General features: G+C 48.4%; 3 protein-coding genes across 3 annotated transcripts; 1 reads left to right on the forward strand and 2 right to left on the reverse strand.

Annotated features, from left to right (window-relative positions):
* Positions 1–2,959: 2,959 nt before the first annotated feature.
* Positions 2,960–4,648, reverse strand: ONS95_008649 (uncharacterized protein; the record flags this gene model as incomplete). Its single annotated transcript, XM_058502189.1, has 1 exon — positions 2,960–4,648. The coding sequence occupies one exon, from the start codon at positions 4,646–4,648 to the stop codon at positions 2,960–2,962; it is 1,689 nt and encodes a 562-aa protein (XP_058361116.1).
* A 1,345-nt stretch (positions 4,649–5,993) lies between these two features.
* On the reverse strand, positions 5,994–14,862 carry TEL1 (Serine/threonine-protein kinase tel1; the record flags this gene model as incomplete). The annotated part of the gene is made up of 6 exons (XM_058502190.1): positions 5,994–6,013; positions 6,070–7,024; positions 7,074–8,526; positions 8,577–13,086; positions 13,136–13,473; positions 13,532–14,862. 6 exons carry the CDS (start codon positions 14,860–14,862, stop codon positions 5,994–5,996), a joined length of 8,607 nt encoding a protein of 2,868 aa, XP_058361117.1.
* Positions 14,863–15,661: 799 nt separating this feature from the next.
* On the forward strand, positions 15,662–21,576 carry ONS95_008651 (uncharacterized protein). Its single transcript, XM_058502191.1, has 7 exons — positions 15,662–16,135; positions 16,189–16,779; positions 16,858–17,094; positions 17,154–20,621; positions 20,672–20,827; positions 20,879–21,147; positions 21,200–21,576. The coding sequence occupies exons 1-7, from the start codon at positions 15,952–15,954 to the stop codon at positions 21,257–21,259; spliced, it is 4,965 nt and encodes a 1,654-aa protein (XP_058361118.1). The 5' UTR covers positions 15,662–15,951; the 3' UTR covers positions 21,260–21,576.
* The last annotated feature ends 15 nt before the right edge of the window (positions 21,577–21,591 follow it).

Below are 21,591 nucleotides of genomic sequence, written 5' to 3' on the forward strand. Positions count from 1 at the left end.
TATATGGGTTGATGGTGACAAGAAATGCTTAGCTCGTCGGGGTTAAGCCGAGGAAATCTACGGGAAGTGTGTTATCTCCCCACTACTATATCAGTATAAAGGTTCCAGAGACATAAGAAGTCTCGACGATCAGCTGTGCTGTCTCAATAGGTAGAGTGGCAAGTAGTGCCTGGAGTCAGTTGGGGTTCTGCTTGTTTCAGACACGTGACGTATGACATTCCAACTGGGGTTAAGGTAAGGTACCTAATTAGGTACCTACCTATCTATACAAAGAACCTTGCTATCAATGTATTTCTGGCCGATGATTCTTCGAACCAGCAATCAAGATCAAAGTGAGCAAATTTGCTTCCTGTCGTTGCGCTGAAGTCTGAACACGGTGGTGAAAGCCTGCATCCTTGTGGCTGTCGTATTGCCTCGAATCTCGCCAAACACTCGCAGAAAGCCGTTGCCAAATTTCATGCTATGTCTCTCGCACCCACCTCATCGTTTCCGACAAGGACATTATAAGTGGGGAGGCCGGTTCCATGAAGGCAATATCGATGATGCAGTCTTAATGGAAGGCAGCGTCTGGGAGCAAAGTGGGCATGGTCTCAGTTCTGGTGATCCTGGGGTGATCTCGACTAATGAAATGTGTGCGAGTACGATGACTTTGTGCTGGCTGTGCTGAAATAAATCATCGCCAGAAAGTCGCCCTCATCACCACATATATAGTATACGTCAGCATTAACTTCACAGCTGAAGGTCTTGCTCTCGTTGGTGACGTGGGTCCGTCCAGAGCAGTCCGCACACTGGTCGCTCGAGACCGGAGAGCGTGGCGATGCTATCTTCTTCGACATCACGAGCCAAAACCTGCGGACGGGGAATACTCTGCGGACGAGAAAGTGGACGATGGCAAAACAAGAATCCTTACTACGAGAAGGGAGATGGGGGTCACAGATCATACTGATGCAGCGACCACGGCTATTTGCTAGTGGTGCGGATTGGCAGTCGGGCTATATTTTTTGCAGCGAATGAGGCAACTCGAAAGAAGCCGACCCAACAATCTCTTCAAAACAAACTGCCAAGACTTTGCAATCGCTGTATTGGATCAGATCTGTAACGCGAAACAGACAGCTTCGAAAACGGACAGAGAGGCATCTGCAAGGATTCTGTCGGCTTCTTGGCAGGAACTAACTTGGTTTCATCGAGAAATAGGACTCACAGCAGACTCACACATTCTTGTACGAGATTTCTTCGGGCGTCAAATCGGATTGAGAGCATAGCCATGTCAATGAACAAAGCAAAGCATCATGGTCAGCCTGTTCCGAAGCCTGTTTCTTACATGATCCACCTTTTCCTGCTACTATTGAACTCTTTCCTATCCTTGTTCCACAGTTATAACAAAACTCATACACCTATATCATACCCTGGATGTTTTGTACTACTATTCTCAAAGCTTACATTCACAGCGCTCCTCAACAAGGCAATCTGCTCCTCCGGAAGTCGGACTGTCCCTCAGAAGGTGCCAAAAACTCCTCAACCTCTTCATTGAACCCATCCCTACAAATCCAAAGCGCAGCAGGCAACGCAAAAACCAAACACTGTCCGCCAGAGATACCTGCTCGAAAACGTCAGCCAGCAGGAATACCGAGTTCTCCAATGTGTTCCGAAATTTTGACGCTCGCGTCACTGTCACTTAGCTGGCTATTTTGGGTGGTGAGCAACCACTAGGGATGTGTAATATGTGTACAGCCAGGTTGCTGCCCATATACCCTGAGATCCATATAGTACTATTGTAGATGGAATTTGTGCTTCTAAACATATTCTTCTGGCTCATGCTTGCTATCTGGAAATGCGAATGTAAACTTCCAGTGCCACACTTGACCACAGAATGCTCCTCCGGCCCCGGCATCGATACAATTCGAGCTCTCGAAATCACTGGTGCAATACATTTCTTCGCAGCCCATAACCTACACGAAAGTGACAAAAGATTGTCCAAACTCATGGAAGCAGGGCTCGTAGGAACTGTTCATCTAGATCTAGAATCTTTGGACAGTGCAAGAGTAGTTGTCGGCAAATCGAAGCAAGCAAAAACAAATTGAGTGTTGTGATAATGCGGGAGTGAGAGGGACACCGGAGGGAAAGATGAAAGATGGGTCTGAAGCGCTATTTGGAACTATTCAATTTGCTTACTTCTTAATTATTTAAGTGCTCAAAACGATGCTTCTCACGGTTTTTCATACCGGAATTCAACTCCCTCGATGTAATCCTCTCTTCGTAAGCTCAACGTGAAGCTGGTGTCGACTTCAACGACTTCAACATGTCAAGCGAGGATACAACACATATATTGCATATTCTCAACCCAAACCATTGTGAGTGAGATTGAAAGGTTAAACAGCGTTATATAGCGGCAAAGGTCTTCACGCCTGGAGTGTTGATCCAGGTGGAATTTCGACAGGATGGGAGAAGCCGAATATCAAAGATGTTTTTGTGACGCTTAAGACGGTATTGATTGAGAGAAAAAGTACTGATCCTGATGCAGAATGTTCAGCGAGGCGCTTCGACAAAGGAATTTGGAAAGGGAGGGTGGAAAGGGAAGAGTGGGAAGTAGGGCGTAGTGCGCGTGAGCCGGTAGAGCCAGGTTTTGAATTCTCGAATCAGGGCATGCTTTGGACGTTTTGTATGAGGTGGCTGCCAAGAAGTGCTGGGAGTATACGTGGATGATTGGGTTTAAGGAGGAAACCAAGGCTAAGGGGCTTTGAGATGGTTGCCCATGCTTGAAATGAAGTACATTCCTAGTTCTTACTTTCAGCTGGTCATCACATATTGTTTGCCCTCAAGCAGGTACTTTGCACTCAAAATCTCGTTATGACAATTTCTCTTAAGCCCCATACATCCTAGAACACTGTCGTACTCAATCATGCCCAACGCCCGATGTCCCCTTCCCCATTTTCCAATCCTAAGCCCAGCCAACACCAGATCAAATCTTCAAACTCCCCACATTCGCCACAATCCAATCGTAACTCGAGGATCTGAAATTGTCCGCAATAAGAAGTGCCCCTGTAGCATAAATTTGAATCAGCTGCTTGCCTGCGCTCCACTGGGGCCAATTTCGGTATGACGACCCCACATTCGGGTCCAGATTGTATACGAAGCTGAAGTAATATGAACGGATGGAGCTTGATGCATAGTTCGGGTAGATGCCGTAGAAGACTTGCAGGATGTCACTGCCATGGAATGTTCCTAGAACTGGAGTTCCATAGTTGTACGATGCGAGGTAAGACCACGAGGGCACGTTTGGATAAACGGATGCATGGGTGGCGAGAAATGTGCGGCGTGTGAGCGTGAACGTTAAATCACCAAGAATAGCCGCTAATCGTTTGTACTGCGGATATATGGCATTCAGGAACAGTGTTCCAAATGGCGACCCAGCAGACCAATCGTCCGGGTATGTTGATAGGAGCCCGTTGAGTTGAGTTGTGGTAGCATCTGGGAAGAAGTACTTGGACAAATAGGTGACGATTTGCGCGGTGGTGCTGATGTTGCCTTGGAAGAGGGCAAAAATAGTCCCCTCGTCCTCTTGGTCTCCAATGATAAAAGGCACGGGTGCATATCTACCAGAGGCGATCAAAACGTCCGGAGATGCGGTCAGGACCTTGCCATCAGGACGAGGAAGATACGATAAAGCCACTGAAGAATAACTCAAGAGTCCCGGAACAGAATTTGCTGCGTTCAAGAACTTTGTATAATCTAGTCCTCGTAGACAATCCAAAGACGAAGTTGCCGAAGAACAACCGGCTGTTTGAACGACTTTATCGTATACAGCTTGTCCCTTCGGGCAATCAACTGGAGCTGCTGGAACAAGACTGCCAGAGTTCATAATAGCTCCACGGAAAAGGGCTTTGCCTTTGTATTTATTGTTTCCGTCGTACAACGCCATTTGATCCAAAACTGAAATGGCACCAGCTGATTCGCCCCAAATCGTGACTTTGGAAGGGTCACCACCAAAAGCCGCAATATTATCGGCGACCCACTGGAGACCAAGTCTCTGATCGAGCAAGCCCAGATTGGATGATCCGTCCGCAAGGATCTCTTTCCCGGGCATGAAGCCGAATCCTCCAACTCGATAGTTTACAGCAACAAAGACGATAGGCTGCCCGTTCGCTACTGATTCTTTGATCAGCGACGTCCCATCGTACATGAGAGTGGACCCCAACTCGAATCCTCCACCGAAGATCCAGAAGAGTACTGGAAGCTTGGAGGAGGCCGTTGTTCCAACCGGCCGCTGGACATTGATTGTTAGACAATCTTCTCCAGCATTGGTAACGGTTTGGAAGAGAGGGGTTTCCAGCAGCAGGCCAAGAACGGCGGTAGGCAATGTTGAAGTGACATCATTACTGAAGAACATTTGAGGGCATGACTTAGGGATTCCTGTCGCGACGACAGTGCCGAGTGGAGCGGCGAGTGCTTGAGGAGGCTTCAGACGGAGAGGCCCGACCGGTGGTTGCGCAAACGGGATACCGTTGAAGGTCTCAACCGTGGTGCTAGAGGAACCGATAATTGTTGCTGAAGGGGAGGCGATGGCAACAGTTGGAGCTGCAGCTCGCTTTCCAGGAGGAGCAGCGAGAGTCGGAGGCAAAATGCCTAGAAGAATGAGAGTAAGCTTCATGATGGATGAAGGACGGTATGACCTCTGGTCAGATGGACACAGCTGCGACCTACTGATCAACCATTCAAGTGGCAGTATGGCATTATATAACTTATGTCCCGAAGGCCCAAGTCCCAGTCCTCATCCCATTAACATCGTGGAGCATTTTCCATTTCCATGTGGCTCCTCGGCCAAAGCTCGACCTTAAGCCAGCTGATCAGAGTCATATTTTTATCAGGTTCGAAGTCCGGCGCTCCGCTCTGCAATTGAGAGATGGGCACATGATTTGGGCCGATAATTTTGTGACCATCGAAGCTGCACACTTCATGGCCATTCAGGCCGAGTGTGATTGGTGGGGATTTAGCCAATATGCGCCTTTCCAGGACTGTGTTCGTGGAGTGCTTGGATTTAGCAATTCAGCACACCTCCACGGCCCTAAGCGGGACAAATGCCGAAGGAATGCTGGGATGAAGTGTTAGTCCTAACGGGGGAGCTTCCCATTGTAAACAAGGGCGAGAGGGACGATAGCTTCGGGGTTCATAATGTTTTGTCCAGCGGTGCGGGGTAACGGGAAGATAAGCTGTGTCAGTGCACAACATGAAGCTGTTCTGTGCTATCGTAGGGAATGTGCATCTCACTTTGAATGGCAATGCTTTCATGTGAAAGACATATATTCTCACCTTTAGGTACAATAGTGAGCGGCAATCAGAATAGACGGCGAACGAAGCGGCACACTTGAAGCGCTGCAGCGACTGGCTGTGGTGTAGAGTGGCGGGCTCGATCGAGTCAGGCCAGTATTTTGTTTGGCTTGTTCGAAGTAGAATGAATACTATGTGTGCGAAGATCCGCCATCTCCACTTGGTGCAGAAATAGAGGAGGAACAATCAAAGTCAATCTGAAAAAGAAAAGTGAAAGTGAGAGTGTGTACTGATGGTGTACTAGGATTCCCCATAGCGGGCCGGCGGGGTAGATGCAGAGCGCGGCGCCGCCCCCACCTCGGTACACCGACGCTGACCACAACCACAACCACAGTCATGGTCATGGTCATGGTCATGACCACGGACCATCAACCACATTGAGGTTTCCATTCCATAGTTGCTGGGCCGGAGCACGCACTCGGAACGGTTAGCATCAAGGGCAGCAAAGACATATCTTTCCTTTCCCCGTTAAAGAAGAAACCTGCCTTTTGCTCGCTGTCTTTTGCAAACCCTGGTTTAGTACTGACTCGCAACTCGCAATTTGGTGGAATACAAATGGAAGTCATGGCAACCAATTGCGGCTCCATGAACAGCAATTCCCGCAGGATATCACGACGCCTAATTCCAGCCCCATGAACTCCAAAATCCAAAATCTGTGCGTTACTCAACTATGCGTATGCAGCCCAGCCTGTAGTTTATTAATAATCACATGCAATCGAAACCCCAGATCGGGCGAGCACTTACCTGAGAAAAGCATGGCGAGATTCTTTTCATCTGTTGCTTGATTGATCAGATCGTTCACCGTTGCCGTCACACTCAGAGTCTTTGACAGCTTCTTGTTCACGACTGTTAGTGCTCGATCAGCCTCACCGGGCTCGTTGACAGTCTTCTTCTCATTCGGATTCCCAACGTCAGCTGCTAGTGCCGCGCTTTGGCCCTCTTGGATTTTCCCCATGCGAATCGGGTTGATTGACCAGCTGTAGAGGGGATCGTACCGTAGCACCTCGAGGATTGCCATGATAGTAGAGCTTTCTTTGCGAAGTGTCTCGAGTGTGAATTCGCAGCATCGGCGAAATACGCCTTCGGTTTTTGTGATGCCCATCCCGTCGACAATGTCTCGAGTGCACCGGAAAGGTATTATCTCCGGCACGGCGAGAACACGTCCCATCTCGAACGCGACACCTAGATCGATGTGCACAACCTCTCCAGTTCTTTGGTCTAGTAAGATATTGTGACCATGTCTATCGCCTAGACCAAGGACGTGTCCCAACATCGAGATGGCGGCAGTACTTCTTGTATATGCAAGCCTGCTCAGGAACCAGTCGTCAGGATTTGGAAATCTCTCCGTGAAAAAGTATCGCATGGCAGGATGGAACCTCTCTGCAACTTGACGATAGGTCTTGAGTCGGGTGTCGAAGGATTGTGTTTGTACATCGGAAATTGCCTTCCTACAGGCATTTGCCTTTAGATCTTTCGGGTGGTACTTTTCATGCGCTGGGATCAAGTATTCATGAAGAGGAATTGTGTTGGCGACAAATTCTAGCACTCCTGTCTCGTTGGTGAGAGGCAGGACACGATATGTCTTTATACTCAGATTTCGCTGGCGAGTAGATTTGTTTCTTTGCAAAAGGCCGCTCACTTGCTCAAACACTTGCTCCATGATAGCGTCCTGTCGAAGATCATCGTTGCCCCCTTTCACCTACAGACTGTAAGTTCGGTTTGAACATTAAAAGTAGAGAAGGACTTACGAGTTGCGTGAACTTGGCACCGTTACTTGAAACTGCAACGATAATCTTGGGGGCGCTAACGCCCGATGCGATCTTGATGACTGGATCCAAGCGAACTACTTTAGGCAATTTTGAGTAATCGCATAATGGGGACAGTGGTATTTGCATCGTAGAGGGGGGGAGTCCCAACTTTGCAAATTTATTGTTGAGGTTCGTTGCAGCTATCGAGTCCTTTACAGCAATACGTCGTCCAGATCTGTATTTCTGCTCGTTCATCTCACGAGCCAGCGCGCTGTAGAGCCTGTTGCAAGTTTGCAGCGAAGTCCATATCTGACTGACCGATTTCGATTTGTCAAGTTGTCTGGATATTTTGTTTGCTGCAGATCGTCTCGACACTGATGATTCATCTCTATGATTGATCTCACCAACCGCACCGGTATAAACTTGGTACATTCCATGGTATGGATGTTCGCTGCATATCCGCAAGACAAGGCCAAAGAGAAGGATCTGGAATTGTTCTTTCGTATCCTGGAGCCGAGAGGTGAGTTGGTTCATGAGGGGTGCAAACTTTCGGCTGGGCACCTGGCCTAAGTGCTTCGACACAGCTTCATTTGCGAGAGACTTCTCAGAATGCTCCATCCATAGCGCAGAGAAGCGCAGTGCATTGCTATCATATTCATCAAAGGCAGCCAAAGCAAGTAGATAGTTTTCGAGACACTGTCGAACGAACTCGTTTCTGGTTGACTGATGGCGAGTCAGCTCTTCCCGGTCAAGTTTGAGCCATGCCTCGTTCCTATTCAAGTTGCGTTTGAGATTGGTTTTGTCTCCAGTTGCACGTTTGTAGAGCTTCCGCAACTCTTCTACATCATTTTCCTTGTTCTTAGTGAGCTGCTCAAGTCTCTCCAGATCCTCAATGCTGTCTGGATCTTGGAGTTGCTGATCACAGAAAGTCGCGAACTGGTGAAAAACCTGCCCAGCAACGTGACCATCTGTTCGTCCATTGAGTTCCTCGAGAGCTGGACGGAGATATTCGTTGATCACTTTGTCGGCTCCTTGGAGTCGAGCAACGGATACACGATAGCCTGTCTTGGTCAACAAATCCGATCTCTCCACGACAATCGTCTGGTTTTTCAGCAATGGTCCATCGTCTAAAGCCTGGAGCATGCGGACAGATGAACCCATTTCACCTTGGTCCCACATGGCATTGGCAGCTTCCAACTGAATGGCCACTTCCGGATTCACGCCAACGTCATGGCAAGGCTTGATCAGGTCCATCATGGACGTAGCCAAAGACAAGGACTCTTGCAAAGCACCGTGAGCGCGGTTTATAGTCGAAGATAGAAGTGCAGTCTCAACCTCGACGATTCGAGTGTCGATTGGTTGAACATGCATGATTCTCTGTAAACGTGGCTCCTGACTCAAGGTACTCAGTGTCGTACCCCTACAGGACAAGATCTGACTGATATCGTCGAACCTAGTGCATGTCAGATTGGCAGCTTTTTAACAAGAGTTGGCCTGGCATACCTTCCTGTCTTCATCCAGATGGAACGACTCCTAAACCTCGATAATGTCTCCTCAAATTGTGGTGAGCCTCGCGAAGTAAGAACTTCATCCAGCTCCACTAAGGACGCTAGAGTCTGCAGGGAGCTGTGAAGAGTACTTGCACTGAGCTCTCCTTGCACCAGAGTCTTCATGGTACATTCTAAACCCTCATTCACAGCAGTCAGAACTGTTGCTTCACTGACCGCTGTGTGAACGGCCTGAAAAGCTTTGTATATCGTCACAGAGTCGTTGAGCCCGGTGCTTGGGACAGGAATATCCCATTGCTCAAGCTTTCGAGCTGTGCGAAACATTGAATCCAGTGCCGCAGAAGTCATTCCGACACTCTGCTGTGCCTGGAGCAGTGAAGACGAAAGACCGCTCAAATTGAGTACATCTAGAGCCTTTACTAATGATTGTACATCCTGGTTCGAGTCTGCCTTTCGCCGTCGGATATGACTGTCGTACTGGGCGCCTCGAAATGCCAGGCTTTTTGGTCCGTCCTTCTCATAGTCAAAACGTGCTAAGATAGCATTCAAGCTGGCATTCTGTTGGACACCATAGTACATGTCAGGATCGTCGATATTCTCAAAGATGCTGAGGAGAATCTCTTGGGGGATGTTGCCGAACTCATTGTCCCTTACTACTGATGATCTTCGGGACGCCCTCACAGGTAATGAACAATGTTCTTCCGCAAATAATATTGCTGTTTTGAACATACCACACTGGGTAGCAGCGATGGCAGCTTTAAGATAGTCAATCATAAGCCAATGTGACCGATCGGCTATGGATTTTTCCTGTGGTAGCGGCTGTGTACGAAGATATAGAATCGTGTTGAGCAGCATTCTCAGATTATTTTTCTTGATGGCCGCAGCACCATCAAACCACTGGACGAAAGCTTGAGATAAATCGTCCTTGAGAGCACGCTGATCTTGGAAATTCGTGGAAATGGCCAAATGAACAATGAACGGAAACGCCTGATCGGCAAATCCTGGTACATTTTGCAGAATTGGAACCAGAGAATGAAGCAGGGGCTCGTTGGGCAAAAATTGAGTAACCGCAATCGACAGATCTCGAAGCCAGTTAGCCTCAAAGATAGCCTCTGCTCTTAAAACCTGCGTCAAAGACATGATAACACCGGTGCCTTGCTCGATCTCGGACGGGGGTATATGATACGGAGCCCAGTTTGATGCTATAAGAAGCGACTCCGGCAAATGACTCTGGTAGCCAGCACCGTCAGATGTTGACATGATGACACGCAAAGCAGACTCTGCGAGTCCAGCATTCTGAGGTGATCTTGCCAGTGTCAATTCTCGCAGGAGACTGACAATGCAGGACCTTGATTCGCCGTCCTCATCTGCTGTTATCGATAATTCCTTTATTTGTGACAAGGTAGATTCCTGTAATAACTCTTCGTGTATGTGACCTGATGAAGCGAAAGCTCTTCCCAGCACTCGCGCGGCCCAAGAGAGATATGCTCTGTTTGCAGAGCCCCGGCAAGATTTCCAGACTACTGCAGCATACTGCTTTGACAGAGTATCGTCTCCAAGGATATCTGTACGGAACGACTGTGGGCTTTGAAAATCGGAGCTCAACAGCGATAAGGCAAGCTCTCGTGCAGGTCTTTCCAACAATACACCACCTCGTTGTTCATCCTTGAAAAGCTGGATCAAAAATCTGCCCTCAGCCGAATTCTTATCCGCATTCCCAAGTCCTTCTGATATAAACGCAGATTGAACCAGGTTCTGAAAACTAGGTCGCAATTGACTTTTAAGGACTGGAGAATCGTAGTCTTTGAGATACTGGCTGATCCACTTGTAGAAGTTCTGTGCTTTCGACTTCGTACTTTGGTGTTGGCTCTCCTGTGTAGTGCTAGCTTTTTGCGACTCAAATGCCGATCGCAAGGACCTGGACATGGACATCGCAAGTCCAGCAACAAATGTAGGTTTTTGGCGTAGGTCCACAGCGCCAGCGGTCATAAGATACATTGCGATGCCAATAGCATCGGCCGCACACTCCGGGTCATTGACAAATTGACGCATGCTGTGAAGAAACATTTCCAAAGGGTAACCCTGAGTTGCAGTATTTCCAGCCAAAGATATTAAGACTCGAATTTTTCTCAACACTGAACATGCGTGGAGAGAACCAAAGGCAGGGTGCATGCCATTGAGAAGCTTTCTTGCAATTGACACAACCAACGCGGGAGTGTACAAACCCTGGACTTCATGACCTGTCCGTCTGCATAAGTGCACTATCTCGGCGTGGAGATACCGAGCTTTGAAGTGTGGTTGCTGAGGAGCAGGCAACTCTGCTGAAGACATTCCTAAATTCTTGATCTGCCGCATGATGTTGCCAGCGTATGCGAGTGCTTCATCTTTCATGAAATATTTATTAACACTCTGTTCACTACTGATGATGTTGAACATGACAGCGATAATGTCCGCAAAATGGAGGTGTAGACACTCCCGAAACACATTGTCACCAATGTGCATTTTCACTCTCTTCTCACCACTGGTCCAAGGTTCACCATCGGCACGAGGAGTAGCCATGTCGTAGGGGACAGAATAGGCTACGATTTTGGTGAAGCAGTTTCGAATGAGGTCACCGTAACCAGTACCAAGTATCTCCGCTACTTCTTGTGCCTGTTCATCTTGTCCCCGCATAATCATCAACGCCGTAGCTTCTTCTTGGGCGTCTTTGACTAGATCTCGGAGGCTCGAAAATCCGAAAATTGCGAACGGGATGTCCTCGATCTTCTGTTTGTCTAACCAGGTATATAAAAGCTGTGGCGCAAACAAAGCGAATATATCTCGCGGTCCGTCAACATGAAGTGAAGAAGCAACTGTCCGTAGGCAAGTTGTTGCATGCTCAATGCAATTTGGCATTTTTCCAGGAGCCTCAAATATATAGTAAATGCATCGACGGAGTAAAGTTGACCATTGCGATGCCAATGTAGCAAGAACGAAAAGACGGAACGAAATACCTTCCGACCAATCTGGGTCCATTGGCAACTTTGTGAAGATATCCTCGAAGACGCTATCATGGTCCTTCAAAATGAATAAGTCAAAAATTTGCGAAACTTGGTTTCCAATATAAAACTTGACTACAACGTTACCTCCCTCTAGAATGCTGAAGAGATTTGAGCGTGGAGACGTAGATCTCTTCCATGAGACTCCGTAATCTGGGTTAGCTCGCATAAGGTAGAGGAGCAGCCGTACCATGCCTTTCTGCACTTCTGGTGAGACGACGTGTTTTGAAAGCACCTTGAGGAACCATCGGTACAACTGAGAAGCTGCTTCTGCGACACTACTGTCATCTTCCACGGACCACAGAGGACCTAGAGCCGTGAGAGCATCCAGGCAAGTGCCAAGAGCCACCTCGCATCGGTCATAATCATCGCTCTGCAGGATCTCCCCAACTCGCTCCAATAACCGGTAGGCATCTCCGTCGATAATAACTAGATCAGAAGCAAGGACTTTTTGAAGCAGCGGGCGAGTCAACAAGAAATGCTCATCGTTGAGCAAAACAAGATAGTCGATGAAAGAAGTCGGTACAAAACCTACAGAGTCCAAGGTCGTACCCATCGCAGCAATCAGCATCATATGTCCAGTCACTGTGAGGTGGAACGAGCCAGCCCATAGTTCCAGGGCAAGATCCCATCTCGGCAAGTCTTCTCGTTGGCTTCCAGCCTTCGGGTGCGGCTCTAGGATTCCAAAATCGACGTCGTCATCATCAATATCCATCGTATCCGCATCATGCTGGGAAGATGAGCTTCCAGTTGTAGCCTGGCGCCGCATCAGGATATCTGCTAGGACGCTGAAGAACCTCAAGAGATGTGGCGAATTTCTTGAAAAATCAGAAAGCTCACTGGATCCACAGCGGGGTAGATGGGGTTGGATTGATTGAAGTATGATCTCCATATGAAGTTGCGAGCCTTTCAAGTCTTTGGAGTCAGCCTCAGCAAGAAAGCTCGTAATTTCTTCAGTTATCCCCTCCAAATCTGTCTCAAGTTCTTGCATCTGAGGTATTTTGATCTCAGTAAAATATGTCATCAATAGAAGAACAGTGATACAGCTGGAGAGCAGACTCCGAAACATATCCGTAGATACCAACGCAGCCCGATCGGCGACATGTGACTTCCAGCTTTGTAAAACGTCTCGTGATTTAGGTTGTAGCAGCTCAAGTACAAGCTTTCTCACCGTTTGAAAGTGAGCGGTGCTGAGGAGATAGACTACGTCCTTGGAGTCCACATACTTTGGGCATGAGGGACAAAGTAAAGCTGTCGCATCGGTCACTTCTTCAGTCAGTAGTAAGAGATATCTGACTACTTCCTGGGTATTCAGATGGTGCTGCCATGCCTGTCCTAGGGGCCCGCAAGGTATCGCAGTATTCGCAGGAATACTCACGCGAGGCAAGCCAAGACAAGCCCGGATCAAGGCCATGACGTGATGAGGCTGTACCTGGGTGGACAAACGTGTGGCAAAATTGCCATCATCTAGTGTGCAGTCAGTATATTATGTAGTACAACTTGTTATCGATCGCACCTGGATTCCATCTTGCAAATAGCCATCGAGTGGCATGCTGGGCAGTAGAAAGACTCGCAGCTGGAACTTCTGTTACTCTAGCGTGCAAGATGTCGAGCATCAAGAAAATGCTCGAATCACAAAGTATGACTGGACCACTGATATCAGCAGATGTGACAATAGCATTGAGGTCCTCGCCGATTTCGTGGTATTGTACCAAGCCCCTGGCAATTATTGAGTGAAGTTCGAGTGCAGCAGCACGGCATGTAGCGGAGAATGTCAAATAGCGTATTCCAAGCTGCCAAACTTGAGCCCATTCGGAAGGATTGATCTTAGTTGCTGAAGGTTGTGCTGTACAACTTTGAAACTGTTAGGCCCTAATGCAAAACAGGAAGGACAAAAGAACAATATGTTTACCTCGAAATTGCTAATAGAGCCCAGGAGGTGATATTTCCACGCTTGTCGCCGGCACAATTGTGTAATTGCATCAGCAACTCGGACAAAACCGGATGGGACAGTTCAAAATCATGAAGTACGAATGGTAGCAATTGAAGCCCTGCTAATCTCGTGTTCTCGTCCCTGTCTGTCACGAGGTCGAGCAGACGATCTGTAGCGCGTATAACACACCGCCGTTTTGAAGGTCGTTTACTGCTATGCTCATCTCCGTTATCTTCAAATGTCGATGATTGCTGGCCTAGATTCAGAAGTCGCTCGATGATGCCAATGCCCCGGAGAATGGACCAGTTTCTTTCAGCCTTGACATTGTGCGGACGCAATTGGAAAGCGTAAAGACTAAAAGACATCCTACTGATACACTGTCCAAAGTCTGCCATTGCCACATCGCCAAGTTGTAACTGGTCGCGATCCGAACGTCGAGCATAATCCGATTTGAGTGCTTCGGAAAGCTCCTCCAATTTGGACAAAAGCTCGGAAGCATTGCCATCCAAGATCACACGCTCGATATGAAGATGGACGAGAAAGAAGAAGATTAACATCTCATCACGCACGGAATTCAGCATTTCATCCTTCGCTAAAGCTTTGCCTTGCCAGAAGCGGCAGATTACTGGGATGACATCTTGAGCTGTGGATTTGCAAAAGGCGGTTCGATCAGTCCGGGCAAATCTCAATACAAAATTCAACGTGGAAAAGGCTACTTGGTGCAGTTGACTTGCACTGCCGCCTGACGTCCTGAGGAATCTGGTGATACTTGCGCCAATCGCGGAATATCTTGTGGCCAGAGGAGCATTAGGAGCCGACACAAGTAAGTGCAGTGCCTGGAGAAGATCTTCGGCATTCTGTCTGGTCAAGAAACCTTCTCGATTATGACTGTTCTTGGTGGCGGAGCTAGACGGATGGCTCGACCCATGTCCAGAGTTGCTCCGGGACGACGTAGGCCCAGGGCGGCGTTCATGATCCTCAAGGTACGTGTTAATCCCGAAAAGGCAAAAGTCCACGGATGCTATCCACACTTCGCTCTTCAGGTGCTCCACATTAGCCTGGTGGTCGAAAAGTTTCGTCAAGGCTTTGAGATAGTGATGGGCAAGAGGTTCGTAATAACCACCGCCTGGTCTGGGAAGTGTCTGGATGATGTGCTCCAACACAGCTGCAACTGTCGCAGGACGTAGCTTTGGTGCCCCAGCGATTATCACAGTTCGCAGGACATCGCCGCATATCTCCAACCGAGAATCAGCTGTTCCTCGAGTGTTTTTCTTTGCAGCAAGAAAGACTTGTAACTCGGCCACAGCCATTTCGAAAGCAACTTCATATATCTTGTGAAAAGATTGGTCTGTGAGGACATCACTAAAGAAAGATTCAGTGGGTGGGAATATACGGTAATAGCATGAAGCTTACATATTTGCCTTGTGTTTCCTATCGAAGAAAGCCTTTAGATCTGCGACTCTTTAGAATAGTTGCACATGGCCATCCAAAATGTGGCGTACCTCTCATGCCTTCGCTTCGTGACTTCTGGGTGCTGGCACGACAGGCCTCTGGACAGGTTTAGCGATCCGCAAGATACTCGAGATGGCCCAGCAGAGCAAACGCACCTAGGGTACGGTCAAGGCGGATGTCGCCATCGCCGAAGGATTCGCCCATCTCGTATGAGCGCCCCAGCAACTGCACATCACCACTTTACGGCCAGAATACTGCAGCGGTACGTAGGGTGTATATGTGTGCAGGTATGCGGAGACTGTGGAGCTCGATTCCGTCGCTGGAAAGGCAGAATGGTGGCGAGAGGTCGTTGAAGATTTAGAGACTTCGCTGGTGCTGTGCTGAGAGATCAAATCCAGAAGCGCTTATTCTGTGAGAGAACAAAAACCCATCGTAGCTCGAGGCTTGGTTTGGGCGAAGGCGAGACAAGGCTGGAGAACGCGGCTGGCGGAAATAGGAAGACAGCAGAAGCCTCGAAGCTTTGAATTCGTTGGCGATTGACTGGGTCAAATGGGGTATGTTGCAGTATGCTATCAAGAGTCTGGTAACTCTGAGGTCCGGCGCATGTCCTGAGTCCGAGCTGGAACTGAAAGTTTTGGTGTTGATGTCAGCTCGGCTCGAGGGTGGAGCTACTCCTGTACCACCCCAAACGACGCGGTCGGGTCGGCGAGACGCGAGCTGGAGCTTCAAAATTCAAATCCCAGACTACAAATCCTTGGCATCCAAAACATCTCTGTGCATCGCGAGAACCTCATTTTCCCGCCACGCCACGCCAGCGACTGCAACTGTGCTGCCACGAAATCCAGTCGGGAGCATACAAGCTTAACCCCTAGGCTCGCTGCTGTCCTATGCTGCAGCCGCTGTCAACACACCTTCCCCTGCGCCCCCTGGCGCATCGACTTTGACCCATGGCAGATTCGAATAGCTTGGAAAGCCTCCAGGCGCTATATGCAGATCTGCTTGCTCTTTCACAGTCCCGGCTGTCCAGTATAGAACGCTTGGGGGCACAGCTTGATGCGCATATAAGGGATTTCAAGAATCTCCTTGACAAGAAGCCGCGAAGTGACCAGAGCCGCCAGAGCCTGGCTACAGGTATGATGTGCAAATCGTACATATCTGGACAGCAGATCGCTGACCCAATACAGGGAAGCTTGACGTAGCTGGTGACCAGTACACCATCAACGAAGATTTCCAGCAGGGCGCCTTGCAACTAGCCAACGAATTGAGCCTGGACGAGCTTGACGCTGCCCGCATATTCCTCGAAGTCCAAGACGAAACAGACTCATCGGGGCGGTCGGCCCTTACAAACTCCATAATTCGTTTTCACCAACGTCGAAAGACCGTTTTGGACTGCCTGCTGTTGATTTTACAGCAGTGTGCAGATGATGATCAAGATGAGGCTGTTCGGGAGGACATGCAGGCAGTTGTGGCACAAATTGTTCAGCCGAACAATGGTTCAGCCAGATACTCTCAGCGATGCCTTACCACTATGGAAGATATCACACTGGGACTCCAAGGGCTGGCGGAAAGCTTAAATCGTGCTTCTCTCTTGGGTCCGGCCCAACAGGAAGAGGCAAGAGACACCATCGAGTATCAGCGCGTTAGCCTCATCAAGCAGCATGAATCGATTGGTACTATTATGGTGTACCTGATTAAAGAAAACCATTCTGTCAGATCAGACTTCGATCGAGTATTGACTACCCTTCAGAAAGCTGACAAGTACGATAACATGCTGTGTAAGTGCAATATTTGTTCACTTTGTCTTCATCAGCTGTAATATTATCGCTGTCCATGAAATTCTAACAGTTCAACAGTACACTATATCCCTGCACTTGCAGCATTCATCTCTCGTTTTGGAGGTTCCGAGCCAGGCAGAGATCTTATGGATGCAAGAGCACTAAATGATAAAATCTTCTCCCGCGTTGATGATAATACTTCATGGTCATTGACACATGTCCATGCAACGGTTAAAGCACTTTGGCTTGCCGAGTATAGTGGCTGGTATGTCGAGCATTCTGATGGAAGCATTCCTGATGAACAGCTCGCAACCGGTAAGTGCATGCACTATCTTGCACAAGGTACAGTCTGTGTGCTAATGATGACTATCAAGAGGCGAGCCATCGATCTACGCAATTTTCCGAAGCCTTGAGGGATGGCGCTTTCGATTTCATCCTTTCCGTATCTGCGGATGTGAAGGCAGCAGAGTGGCAAGATCCAGCTCGTCATGGTCTCCGCCAATGGCTACAACGGAAGGTCCCTGTGATATTGAATGACAACATCTCGTTCTCGCAAGATTTCCAAAATGTGCAGATGGAGCAGCTTGAGGGATTTATTGAGGCTTTCATCACGAATCTCCCAGACGTGCTGAGAAAGCTGCGAACTGAGGAAGATGAGCAGCGACAGTCAAGCAAGGAGCACGAACATGATCTCGATCTTGAGAAATTCATAGTTATTATATCGTATGTCTTTGAAGGGCGCTCTAAAGCAGCATATGATGGATTCTGGGATGTTCCTGATGGAGCACTCCTGGGTTTTGTTCACTGGGCTTCGAAGCGAGCATCAACACCTCTGGTCAGTGCGTTTTGCGAAATGCTCCAGGCTATTTCTGAAGACGAAGATTGTGCGACGGCTGCTCATCAATTTTTGTTAGATGAGGGACCACAGTCCTCCGGGAAAATGAGGCGGACGCAATCTTTGACCTGGAACCAGATATTCAAAGAACTAACATTTTTCTCGTCCAAAATTCGCGACCGCCCGGCATTACCTCAACCCCAGAATTTCCGACCTGGCAAGCCTCATAGCGACCTCGCGGAAGCAGAGCCGGAGTCAGCTATGATGCTGGAATCTTATCTACGACTGATCACGCGACTTTGTTCAGAGAGCGAAGCTGCCAGGAACTTCTTGGCTCAGCATCCTTCCTTTCACATCACCGACCTCCTATTTCAGCTTGCTAGCAGCGCTATTCAACCTCGGTTGAGAGCATGTGCTTTCACGACACTGCAGTCACTCCTCAGTCATAAGACCAGAGAGGCTGGCGAATATATTTGGGCTTCTCTTGATGTCTGGATCACGGGTGGGTACTCCTCCGGAGCTACTGCTCCAAAAGCTTCTGCATCAGTAGCAACATCTACTGCATCAATGGGAGCTATACTCAGAGGGCTAGCGTCAGGTTTCGAAGAACCGAATGCATTTGTAGGGCTTCTTCATTCCCTTGTGCTTCCATACAAAGACGAGGCCGGGCTTCACGATGGATTACCTTTCCCAGAAAATCTAGGTATCTCGACTCGCCAGCCTGGCATCGACCCCTATATCGATTTCGCTCTCGGTGTAATCTTCGCTACGCAGCCTCAAGAACTCAACGAAATAGTTCAAGTGAGGCTGTTGCAACTTACCTGCCTGGACTTCATAGCAACTTGCCTGGACACGTTTAATGAGGACCTTGTCATATTCGCAAGCCAGACCAACGTGTCAGTTGATGCAGCTATTCAAGCCTCCAATCTCCTGAACTATGTCCTTCTTCATCCTTTCTCAAGAGTAATGGAGTGGATGTTCAACGAGAAGGTCATGGCTGCGATTTTTGCTGCAGTTCATCATGAAGCAGCAGATATCGCACGTGCTGCACCAGACTCACCACTGGTTCTGTGTTTGCTCCGAGGAATTCACGTCATCACGTCAATAATGAATCTACAGCCGACATACCTGGACATCATACGACCGTTGATGAAATCGCAGCCAAACTATCGACGTATCCCGGTTGCCAGTGCTGCTTTCAGCTGTTTTGAAGACGGCGTCCTCAACAATCTCACCATTTTTCCACACTTGGGACGCTACTGTGGGACAGGGCACGCAGAGCTTGTGATAGCATCATTGAAGCTTCTTGAAAAGCTGTCGGCCTCTCCAAAGCTTTCATTATCTCCGATCGTGGGATTTGGCAGAGGGTCTGATCGAAATAGGGCCCTCGCCGCACTCGATGACGATGCCGAAACAATATCGAAAATTCTTCTACGAGAGATGGAGGCAGATATTGACGTCAACCAGGGCTCGGAGTCACCTGCTTATATTGTTCAGATCCATATTCTGGATTTCTTGAGTTCGTGCCTTCGAGCAGCATCTGGCCAGCCAACTATTGCTCATCTATTACTCGGATTTCAGTGCGATTCCAGTGGACTTACCGTGGGAGCAGATTGTTCTTTCAGCCGGGGTATCTCCTTATTCCATACCATCTTGAACCTTGTTCTACAATCCCCTGTTGGTGACGAATCTGGTCCTGTATCCTGGCTCGTTGCCTTGGCTATGAAAGGTATGCAGGTACTCAAAGAGCTGTGGAGCTCACCCATCTCGACGAAATTGGTGATGTCGGAGATGAGGGCAAACGACACTTTATTTCTCATGTTTGTCAGAGAAGGAGTCATAGAGCCAGGCATGACCTGGAATGGATTAACACAATCCAATCCAGCTTTCACGTCCACAGCATCGGCGACCTGTTTCTCAAGTTATCTCTTCCGACGCGCCATCATACTGCAATACCTTTCGGCAGAACTCCGTCAAGTTGTGCAGAGTCATTCTCCTTCTTTAAGAGAGCGGATTTTTGAAACCCTCATGGGCTCTACGACAATTGATGATGGCCAAGTGATCGATCACGCCACAATCTTTGATCTGTTTGACTTCATGGATCCCGACTTCAACCGCAACCAGAATCCGCCACAATTCTCATGGTTCAGTGAAGCTGACCTATTTGCTTGTTTGGATGATACTGAGGATGTTTCATCTCCTTTCGATATCAGCAAAATGAATGAGCTTCTCGTGTTGAGGCGAGCCGAGCTTACCCGCACTGGGAGACTTGCCACCCCTCAAGATGCGACTATGGTAAATATTCAAGCTCAAGGTCTGCTCGATTTCTACGTGCAAGATAATGAGATCAAGAATATCGGTACAGCCAGATTGACTGTATTGAGGGCTTGGGTTCAGCTGACGCTTGTTATGATAGAGAGCGGTGAGTTAGAGGGCACAGCCAGGACATCTTTTGTCTTGCGAGCGCTGCAAACGATAATGCCGAGATTAGAAGGCGATCTCGAGGACATAGATGAGGCTATGGAGCTTGCCCGCCTTGCCAGATCGCTGGTTTTTGGACTGACTTTTACGTCTGACTCACTCAAGGCAGGAGATATGGGTAACCTGGTCAGCGATCGGCTTTTCCACCTATTCCAGGTGTCGCTCAGAGCCATCAGCACCCTTGGATCGAACATTACATTGAAGGAGTACTACTACAACATCTGCTTCCGGTATTTAGAAGGTATGTCAGGCGTGAATGGCATTTCCGGGATCCATAAAAGGCACAGCATTCAGACCATCAAATCAGCAGGAGAGCGGTTTATCGATTTTGTATGTGACGATGCGCATGGTGGGGACCAGACTTGTCGAATCTCAGCCTTACTCGTACTCGTAGCATTGGTCAAACTCGGTATAAATGAGAATTCCAAGTACATCATAGAATCTCTGCAGCGGCTGAACTTTATCGGCATTCTCGTCGAGTCCATACAAAACGTCACCACGGATTTACGAGACGTCAAGAGTCAAGGTAATGCTTCACAGAATGGTCTTGAGTGAGATTCATGCTAATTTTGTCAGATGTCGACATGAACCTTTCATATTGTCATGCTAAACTAGCGCTTCTATTGAGCATATCGCAGACCCGATTTGGAGCAGCAGCTGTGCTCAATGCCGGGTTGTTCTACTCGGTCCAAGCTTCTCATCTCTTCTCCATTGATCCTGATCTTGGCGTTGGTATGCCTCCACTTCAGCCCTCTCTCATGCTGTTTCCACTAACGAGCCTAGACATTGAAGGCCCAGGTGCTATAGACAAGCACTACAAGCTATTGGCAGCGGTGATGCGCATTCTATGTGCCGCTGTCCTGAGCCGGGGATCACAGAATCTACAGACTATTGATCAGGGGCGCAGATTCCTGTCTGACCATAGATTGACCATACTCTCTGTTCTGAAGAAGTCAGCTGGGCTGGGTGGTCCTGCAGGCTCCTCAGACCATAGCATCGATGAACTGGCAGAGTCATATATGCTGCTCATATCAGTTACTGACTTCCTTGATGTGAGTCCTCTGGCCTCCTCAAATATTATCTGCGGGTACTAATTTCGTACAGTTCGAGGATCAGACAACGCAGAAGAAGCAGACAATGAATGGATTCACTGTGTTTACTTGAAATCTCGTACGCCTCCTTAGGATCTACTATACCATAGATAGATAGGAATGCTGTTTGGTGTACTAAGACCCTTTGGGCATACCACAATTGGGGGAGGGAAGGGCAAGATCTGCAGATGAATGAAAAATGAATGGAGATGCATACAATAAGTTCACCCGAAGCAACATGTCTGTACATACCCAGCTGCAAGTTTGTTCAACACCGACCAGTGCCACGATGAACATTCGTGTCTCTGTTCCATTTATGCTTCGCTGAAACCAAGCCTCTCATGTTTCCAATTCTTTAGAACATGTCAGCCTGGCCGTGTTGAGATTGACACTTAGGTACCTCGG

Source organism: Cadophora gregata (assembly GCF_030347475.1).
Source record: "Cadophora gregata isolate MNR1 chromosome Unknown scaffold_3, whole genome shotgun sequence".
In the NCBI taxonomy this organism is placed as follows: Eukaryota; Fungi; Ascomycota; class Leotiomycetes; order Helotiales; family Ploettnerulaceae; genus Cadophora; species Cadophora gregata.